Here is a 10,078-nt window from a genome sequence, read left to right on the forward strand (position 1 = left end):
GTGATCCTGGCCTACTGCTAATATTTTGCTCTTTTATTCTGAATCTTAATTACTAAACAATTCTTACACATCTATGTATAATGTCTTAGAGTAGGTCTCTTCTCATTATTTAATTAGCTTCCAAAATTTTCTTGAAATTTTATCTTCCAAAACAAAAATGATATTTACTAGTTAAGTTGGATAAAAATCCTGAGATAAGGAGTGGTATGAATGTTTTAATTAGTACTAAAACAAGTAGCTTCATTAGTAACTATTTGGTGATGATAATAACTGGGGCCATATTTGGAGCTGTAGCAAGAAGGTCTGTTAAACCCACTGGTTTAAGTGTGTGTGTGTGTGTGTGTGTGTGTGTGTGTGTGTGTGTGTTGCACGCATGTGTGTATGTGCAGGAGGGGAAGACGACATTACCCCAATGCAGTGGGACACATAGATTCACATCTGGTCTCTGAGTCATTTACCATCTTGAGGCTCTCCCTCTTCATTTGTAACTGGGGAGAATCATTCCCACCCCCGAGTCTTTTCTAAGGGCCGGATGAGACCACAGACAATAGGTTCAGAAACTCCTACCCTGCTTCTTTGACAAGTTATCTGTTATATTTGGGAGTCTCTGCTTCCTAAATAGTAGACAATACAGAGCTTTCTACACAAACCCTGAAAAGACCCAAGTCTCACTGAAGACCACTTGCCATTGGAAAAGAACACAGGACCAGTCATTTCTACAGCAGACAAGTATTTGTCACCTGGGGAAGTAGGTCAGGGTTGGTCTAGGTATGAAAATGCCAGCCACCACCGTGGGTAACAAAACAACTCCATTATTCCCACACTCAGGTGCTTATCTAATGAGGATTTCTCAGAGCAGCCAAGGTAAAGATCCCTTTTTGTTCTAGAGCAGTGGTTCCCAACCTTCCTAATGCTGCGACCCTTTAATACAGTTTCTCACGTTGTGGTGACCCCCAATCATAAAATAATTTTCCTTGCTCCTTCAGAACTGTAATTTTGCTACTGTTACAAATCATAATGTAAACATCTGTGTTTTCTGATGATCTCAGGAAACCCCTGCAAAAGGGTCATTCAACCCCAAAAGGGTCACGACCCACAAGCTGCAAAGCACTGTCTTAAAGGGTTTCATAGAGTTATGGACAATGATTTTTCAGAGTAGTAGTATGCATACATGAAACCAAAGATAACTGAATTTTCCAATACAAGTGATTAGTAAATTACCACACACATGCTTTTTGGGATATGGAGTCTTAAAACAGAATTATGCTTCTATTGAGTAGCTAGAAGGAAATATCTACATTATGCTGAACAACAGATAGACTTACACTAATACTCTTATTATAACAAATTTCTGGAAGGCCTTTCCCTTCAAGTTTCAAGGAGATTTCTGTCCCATTCATGTTGAACAAGACTCTCTGTGTTTAGCTATTTTTTTGTTTTGCTTTGTTTTGTTTTATTTTTTTGAGCTTCACTGAAACTTCTGGAACTTTTCCTTGTACCTAAAACCCTTTCCACAGCCATGCAGACACCAAGGCTCACTGGCTTCCTAAAGGAAGTGTGTTTCTAGAAACAAGTGAAGGCAGGACCGTTTACAGGATACTTTCATCATGTCACATGTGATCTGTGCAATGGAGATGCCCCACGAGGTCACTTAAATTCTCTAAGAAATAGTGGATGCCTTTGTGCCACTCAATAAAGGCCCCAGCAGGGAGCTGTACCCTTCGGTTGGGGAAACCTTATCTGTGGGTTCATTCAAGAGGGCAGCAGACAAGAGGTGCCTGTTCTTAACATAGTAACTATTTGAGAGACATGTATCCATTTGTCAATGCTACACATACCAAGGGTCACCAAGTCCCTATATGAAAGATCACCTGGTAAACACATTTTACAATGTTACAAGGACTTCATTTACTTTGAATTTACAGCTTGTGGTAGGGAGGTAACACGGCTGAACGCAGCAAACGTCAATCCAGAGAGACCACTGCACTTGAGTCCTCCAGGAAAAGAGTGAAAGAATTTATCTTCCCTCATCTACAGGAGAAAAGGAAGATATTGTTCTCCCTTCAAATATTCTATAGGGCATTTGGGGGCATTGTGGAAAAATCAAGCCAGCAATGAGCCTTATTTATTGTAGATTTCTGGGGATAAACGATACATCTTGTTGGAACAAAATTTGGCGAACTCTCTGTTTTGTGTAAGAATAGTGATCCACATCTAGTTAAGTAAAGCTTGATTTATTAACAATTTTTGGAAAAAAAATAACCACTACCTGCTTGATAAAGTAGAAAAATCTAAGAACTTAAAGTATAAGATTGCAAAGTCATTTGGCTAATGGCTGTTATTGTTGTTAATCCTATTTATGTCCATCAAGAACTTTTTTTTTTTTTTTTTAAGATCTTTTAACTACTTCATGTTTCTGTCTTGTGGAACTCACATGCCAGTGTGTCAAGCAAGCCATTCCCACGGGGAGAGTAAGATTTCTCCCTGTAAAATAAGTCCTTAGTAACTGTCACAGATCTTTCCCTCAAAGAGTCCTGCAGCTGCAGAGACCATGAGTCATTTTGCCAACATGCAAATGGAGGCCCAGAGAGCAGAGCCGGCTTTCCCAAGATCATGCCGTCAGGGAAGATATAGTATCATCCACATGCCTCTGCCTACAGGGTAGAGGAAATAGTAATGGGAAGCAGGTGCCTGCAGAATGCACCTGCTGCTCCTCCATCCCCACCTGGACAGAGATGGTCGGTGCCTGCTCACCATCTGTTAGGTAGCTTGTTATGGGTAAATCGCAGCTGCTCTCATTCAGGTTAGGCTCTTCTTAAACATGTCAAATTCTAACCCTGGGACTGAGGACTTGGCTTCTGCCCTATATCTGTTTTTCTTCAATTTAATCTGTGTTGGGTTAGAGACCACTGAAACAAGCTCAATACAATTCGATATAAAGATTTTCTGACTATCCCTGTCACACCCTAAGGTGGATAAAATGAATGCCACTTGCTCTGGCCTTAAAAGCACACCCACTTCCCACCCCGTCACATGCCCCTCCCAGTGCTGGGGAATGAACCTGGACCCCTCTGCATGCTAGGCAAGTCCCCCTCACACTGGCACCATCTCCAGCCTCTTTGAAAGGAACAGAGGTCACAACTCAATTATCACAGCCCCTGGTGTGTGGTACACAGCCACACTTCTAACATCTGCCAAGAAGTGATTTCATTTAATTAATCTGCCTATAGTAATTATGCATGTCATGACTTCCAGACTCCCTACTTCCTTACTTTGGATTCCACCTATCTCTCCTAGCCTCCCCCCACTTTGATATTACTCTGGATTTGAAATTGCTACACACTGTATTGCTTTCTGGGCACTAATTATTGCTTGCGAAGGAGATAAGAGCTAGCTGTAGTTCTCGGTGCTGTGCTCACCTATATCTCTGTACCCCCTTTTAAGTTAATTTCAACACCTACCCACGTACCTACAAAACAGATAACCTCACTTTAGTTGTTTTTGAACAGTCTTTGTGAGAAATAAGACGAGTATTTATTTAACAGAAGTCCTGAGAATCAAACCCCGAGTCTGCTGAATACATACTATATTACTGAGTGACACCGCCCCCCCACGGCTCTCAGCACATGTTTTGTGGGGTGCCTTTTCTGTGCTGAGCCCTGGCCTAGGTGGTAGAGAATAAAAGCAGTGACCCAAAAGCAGGCAAGAACTCTTCTTGTACACGTAGGAAAATAATAAACCAATAAATAAGTAAAATATTTAGTCTGTGCAAAGGTTTTGAGTGGATAGGGGATAAAAATAGGAAAGGCAGAAGGGCGGGGCTCTTGCCTCTAACTCAGACAGGGACAGAGGAGCACGAGCTCCGTGAACAAACCCACTGCTACCGGACTCAGGGAAATGCAATGGTCTCAAGAAAGTGGCCCTGGTCAGACACTGAAAATGTTTTGCCCTTTACAAAAGATGCAAAGTGTCACTGGGCATGGAGGCTCATGTCTATAATCCCAGCACTGGGAGGCTGGAGCAGGAGGATCACCACAGCTCTAGGCCAGCCTGGGCTACATAGTGAGTTACAGGTTAGCCTGGCCTAGAGAGTGACCTGGTTTAAAAACAAAGTAAATAAACAATTGAAAGATGAGTTAAGGTTCCCATTTAAAAATTGAAATAAAATTCATTAAAGTCCAATTAATTATAGTCTCTTATGATAATGCCTTAGTATTTAAAATCTAATGCTTATAGTGTTTAAAATTTTACAAAAACAGTTAAAGCCATTCAGTTGGGGGTGTGTGTAGGGGAAGTAAAGTCTTCAGGCTGGAATAACCAGAGATGAATCAGTTAATGAATCTTCTGCTTCACATTTGATAAAAACGAGATCTGAAGAAGCTGAATGAAATCCATATCCATCTAGGTTATATGCAATGGAAAAGTCCTTCCGTTAGGTTAAATGTGTTGTCTAGGGCTATAAGACTAGTTAACGGCCAAGGCAGCACAAGGATTTTTCTGGTGTATAGTGGACATTCCTTCAGTAGTGTCTATGATGGTAAATCGGTGACCAGTCTCTCCATCTAATGGTCTCAGCTCACAAGAGACACAATTCAATCTCTGTTAAGGGTCTAGATTAATGCAGGACTTAGTAAACCTCCTACATTGTCTGCAGGGCGGAGGACAGAGGGACAGGAAGGGTCCAGAACTCCTCAGGCTTTCTCTTGGAGGACAAGAAACTACTCACATGCATGGGAGGCCGGATCCTGAGCACTGGGTCTTCACTGCCTGTTTTGATAATCCCAAGATTCTTTTAGCTACAGCTATGTGCTATCAGGTCTCCTCCTTGCCAGGAAGGCAGAGCTAAACCTGTGGGCTTCCTTCCCTCTGAATCCTGGGTCTGTCCCTGATCACCTAGCTTTCCTCTCAAGCTGCCCCCCACCTCAGACTGAGTCCTAGCTGAGATATGAATTCTGTAATTTAGGGGACTCAAAATCTCAAGAGGCTCATGGGATATTGGACAGGACAGCAGAACATTGGAGAAACAGTCCTGGGACTGTAGGTGATTGCCAAGGAAAATATTACAGGCACAGTGAAATGTGCATTTCAGAGAAAACTTTGTCCTAAATATTGATAAATACTGAAAGCTTATCATTGTTTGTTCAAAATTAAAACTGAACAGGGTGTTCTGTTTGCTGAATCTGACAAGTCTACATTTATGAGGAGGTAAGGCTGGCAACCCCAGGTACTAGAGACTGCTTTGGTTTAGGCTGTTTGAGATGGGTAAGAGGGAGACAAAAGGGGAAAAAATTGGACACGCATGGTTTTCATTTGAAACAAAAACCAGGAGGGAACCTCTTTCTTTTCGATTTCCCTGTGTTTATGCGTGTGTCCTTGTGCTTTGCGGACACAAAGACTGATATTAAGAAAAACTGCAGAAAGTGACACCAATTACAAGTATTGAATTAACAGTGGGAAAATAAACACTGTAAAAACGCGATCAGTTTAAAAATAACCATCTTACGTGTAGGTAAGCTGCCTCCTAGTTATCCCCCATGGCCATGCAGCCTAATCATCTCGCTTGTTCCCATACAATCTTTATGCCTTCCAAGAGCCATGCATAACACCAGAGGGGCCTAAGAAACCACTTCTTTCCACTTGGACATCTACAAGTTAAGTAACCAAGGTCTGGAGGGAAGCAATGGCAGATTGAGGATCCCAGCGCCAAAGAGCATTAGTCCTGAGGGCAACCAGCGTTGGTCTGTGTCCTAACTAATCTGTTTGTGGTATCAGATTTAGCTCTTATAAGCACCCTAGCAACACCTTCATTATTCAGGTGTGAGATGAGTAAGACAGGGAGAATTATGACTCTGGCCTAGGTCAAAGGTCATATAGCCAAAAGGTAGAAGAGGTGATGGCTGAAAACCCAGCTACTTCGGCTGAGACGCCTGCACTCAGCTGTGACACCCTGCCTCTGTCAGGTAAGATTAATTTACATCACCAAACATGTTACAAATGTAAACACTCAGAGTCCCCAACTCCTATGGTGGATCAGTCACTTAATCACGAGGTTACTTGGACAGAGTTAGTGGAAAGTTGATAAGACATTGTTGCTATCCATGCCAATTTCAGAATGAAAGGAACTGTGCAGACTGTGAATGTGCTCATTGCTATCATTGCAAAGCAATTGGGTTTCAGTTAGTTTTGAAATACTAATTTTAAAATCATAATACCACGGTCTACTATTGAAGTGACTATTCACTGCCACATAGGAGGTTTTGAGCTTGCATCTGGAGTCCCTCAAGAAAGAAGAGGAGGCACAAGAAGCAGGACAGGGTGGTTGAGAGGGAAGAGGAAGGAGAGAGAGAGAGAGAGAGAGAGAGAGAGAGAGAGAGAGAGAGAGAGAGAGAGAGAGAGAGAAATTAAGGTAAAGTGGAAGCCCTCCTCATTCACTGTTAGCCACAAAGTGAAGCAAAGTCCCCTTGCCAGCCAGGTCTTGGGGGCCATCTGCCCACTGTGGTTATGCCATCCAGAAAGGGTACCCAGTACCCACCCATCACAATTTACAATTTTACAAGCTGTATGTTTTTCTTCACTTTGTATGAGATTATCAACCATGGCGTCTCAGATACACAACTTGCTTTGGCCATCCCAGATTCCAGTTCCCCCGTTTATCAAAGATGGAGGGTTAAACTTCCTGCTTCTGTATCGTGCTTCCCAAAACTACCTTCCTTATGACACAGCGGCCTGAAAAGAAGTAAGGTTGGATTTCTCCAAAGTTCCAGGATAAAGATCTGCAGGGTCCAGCTGGAGGTCTCAGGCCTCCACAAATCCACAGAGGTGGGGATTGGAATAGTGCAAACATTGACTTTCCTCCCCATTGTATGTTAGCTGAAGGGTTCCTTGATAAATCTGTTTTGCAAGCCCACTCTCCAGAGCATCACCAAATCCTTTTAGAGATGAACCAGCCTCTCCCTATCTCTCCCTCTACCCCCATTAAACCATACAGGAGCATTTGAAATAAACTCAGCTTAATGCAAAAACAAAAGGCCATCCTCACTTCTTCAGAAAGGTGGCAGTATTGCCTTGCAGTTTGGAGCAAGTTAACAAGCATGTGAAGTCTCTGATGAACAACCACCTTCTCCTCAACGTGGAAAGGAGAGGACAGATGAAATCCACGGCTAACACTGATGGCTAGTGGCTAGGAGATATGCCCCAGAGCTGCAGGGGCACTCTGGCTTGTGGCCACTTAAGCTCTTGAATTTTCAACTTGCCTCACTATATAGAGCCTTAGAAAATCTGTAGTGGGTCCCACAGACACCTAAGGACCAGGAGTAACAAAGGCAGTCACAGAGGCTCCTTGTGGCCCATCAGCCACTGTACTCACTTTTGAACCACCCATCTCAAATCAAATAATTGTGTAGCCCGTTCAGAAGCACCAACGAAAGCGATTGAGAAGGAACGACACCAGCATCCAGCCGACACCTGTTACCCAGAAGGCTCCCACCAGAACTCTCATCAAAAGCATCTTTCTTAGAAGTTGTGTTCCGCCATCAATGAATGGTCTGTTACCACCATTATAAAAGCAATAACAAGCAAAGCGAGGTGGCCCTACTGGGATAGTGATGTGGGAACCCACACTCCTGCACCTTCTGTAGGCCTCCAGACAAACCCTTTCCTTCTCTACTCACCTCTCTGGACTGTCCCATCAGAAGTTTCCCTGTGTGTCACTAATACAACAATTTTAGGGAAAACTGTCCATTTATAAATATCAGATGGTTTGGGAAAAAATATTTGTGGCACTGAGTTTTTTTTTTCCCCCATGGTGATGTCATTTTAAATTCTTAGTGTGCTCCAAATTCGCTATTTTTACTTCCTCCAAGTGACTTTTTTGGGAAATACATTTGTTTGGATTACTACATGTTAAGTGACCCCTGGACTTGACACACAGCACTAGGTTCATCTTCTCAGCAGTTGTAGCTGATAACGCGCCCACTCTCTTAACTTCAGATCCCGTATTTGCCCATTTCAACACTGTTCCCTTTGGATAGTCCCCTCGAAAACTCCTACTCATCGATAGAGGAGAAATACAGTAAAGTAAAGACATTGGATTATTCATAAACAAAACTCACACTCGACACAGGTGAAAGGGAAGACATTTGAAGGCATTCAGTCAAACACAGCTGTTTACTTTGGGGGAACAGAGTGGCGGCCGCCAGCGCAGGCCCGAGGCATTCATCGGAAAGCAGTTGAGTGGAGAGCGGTAGAAATGAAAAGTTTAAGAAGGAGCGCTGGACGCCTTACTCTACCTGATCGGAACTTCCTTCTAATCAGCAAAGAGTGCTCAGACCCCAGAAGTGTCATGGTGAGTCTCAGCAAGCCGCTGGTCGCTGGCCAGATGCCCCCTGCTTTCCAACAGAAACTGGCTCCCGGGAGCCCAGAGGACAGCAGCTAACAACCCAGAATTCATCCAACTCTCAGGGAGCTCCCTTGGGCAGGAGGACGCACAGTGGCCGCCAGTGTCCCCAGAAAACTGGCACCTCCCCCCTCGCCGCGCGCGAGGCTAATTAACTCCCAGCAGGCAGGACCCTCCTCCTCTCAGGGTGGCCAGGAGCAGCCGCATCCTAGGCGTTCCTGACTGATGTCATAGGCTGCCAGCGGTCGCGGAGTATCGCCACTACGCCTTTATGAAGGTCCCAAGTTTGCTATCTGATCCTCTTTACTACTGACAGGAGATCAGCCAATCAGGAGCGGCTGGTGGAGCCTGGGGGGACCCGGCGAGGCCCCGGGAGCCTCAGCAGCCCGCTCTTAACTCTTTGCAGAAGATTAAGCCGCGGCTGCTGGCCTTGGCGGAAGTCTGCACAGACACTGCTAAGTCGGCTGCCTGGAGGCTGCAGGTGGCGCCCGGAGTTCGGAGCGTATCCTGCGGCGTTGGCTGTGCGCGACCCTGGTGTCTCCAGCCTGCTGCAGGGCTCGGGAAGGGACACCCTCGGAACCCGCTGGAGCCCTGCCCAAGAAGCCGGGCTTACAATGCCCGGGAGCGCTCGCTTTTTCTTGGCATCCGAGCCGTGGTGCATCAAGGAGACCGGACATCTTGCAGCAGCTATAGCCGCCCAGGAGAGTCCGAGAAGGTGGCGAAAGCCTTTAGCTGTGGATGGATGCCCTCTTTAGGGACACAAGAGACTTGGTGTCTGGGGACTGAGCACGGAGGGGGAAGGTGCAAGAGTCGAGTGTCCTACTGGGTTCTCAACAGGGTAGGACAGGGGGCTTGGACATGCCAGGTTGGAAAGGTGCAGAGGCTTTCCCAGTGCCTTCTCTAGTGGGAAATTCACCGCGCACCCAAAGCGGCGCTGATGCACGTTTCTAGGGGTCTCTGGCTAACAGGGGTCCACGTGCGTCATTACGTACAACAAATACTCTGTGTAAGACAAAGGCACAAATTAAAAAAAAAAATCGAACTGCATACATAAAAATATACAATTTGTCATTATTTGCAACCTTCTGTACACGTGGACTCCCAGGTACCCATTCCTCACATCTCCACTTTGTCTCAGAACTCTGAATTCTTGAAAGATCAGCCAGCGACAGGTGGAAGCCTACAAGTGACAATAACTTCTGGGGCTAATCTCTGTCCCGATCCGGGAGTTTCTGCCTCTGTCATCTGTCACTGAAGACAAGCTAGGCGGACTAGACCTTCCTTTTCCTCACTCACTCTCCGGGCTGCACCAGCGTCGGTATGAATTAAGTTTTCTGGGATAGGCAACTTTCTCCCCCCACTTAATCAGAGAGGAGGTGGAGCCGTCCTACCCAGCTTCCTTTTGCGAATAGGGTTAGGCAGCCCAGGCCTGTGAGAGGCTGCCTCCTGCGGAAGCCCGCATTCCACAAGCTGTGCAGGACTGGGCTGTTCCTGTGGGAACAAACCACCACCGCATTAACAGCTTACATCCACCCAGTTTCATTATCATGCAGGTTCGAAGGCTGGCAGTCAGAAACGGGCCTCGCCGGGTTAAAATCAAGGTGTTGTCAGAGCTGTGCTCCCTTCTGGAAGCTCATGAAGAGAATCCATTTCCTTTCCCTCTCCAGCTACTAGAGGCCACCC

General features: G+C 45.3%; 1 protein-coding gene across 2 annotated transcripts in view; it reads right to left on the bottom strand.

Moving 5' to 3' along the window:
* The window catches only part of Myocd (myocardin), a 93,563-nt gene extending 84,904 nt beyond the window's left edge, over positions 1-8,659 (bottom strand). The window contains exon 1 of one of the 2 annotated variants that reach the window (XM_059270918.1): positions 8,289-8,659. In XM_059270918.1, coding sequence (XP_059126901.1) covers positions 8,289-8,343 — 55 coding nt within the window. In that variant the 5' untranslated portion in view covers positions 8,344-8,659. The remainder of the gene's footprint in view (positions 1-8,288) is intronic. The other variant, XM_059270919.1, reaches the window with a different exon arrangement.
* Between the last annotated feature and the right edge of the window lie 1,419 nt (positions 8,660-10,078).

This window comes from Peromyscus eremicus, chromosome 8a, assembly GCF_949786415.1.
Source record: "Peromyscus eremicus chromosome 8a, PerEre_H2_v1, whole genome shotgun sequence".
In the NCBI taxonomy this organism is placed as follows: domain Eukaryota; kingdom Metazoa; phylum Chordata; class Mammalia; order Rodentia; family Cricetidae; genus Peromyscus; species Peromyscus eremicus.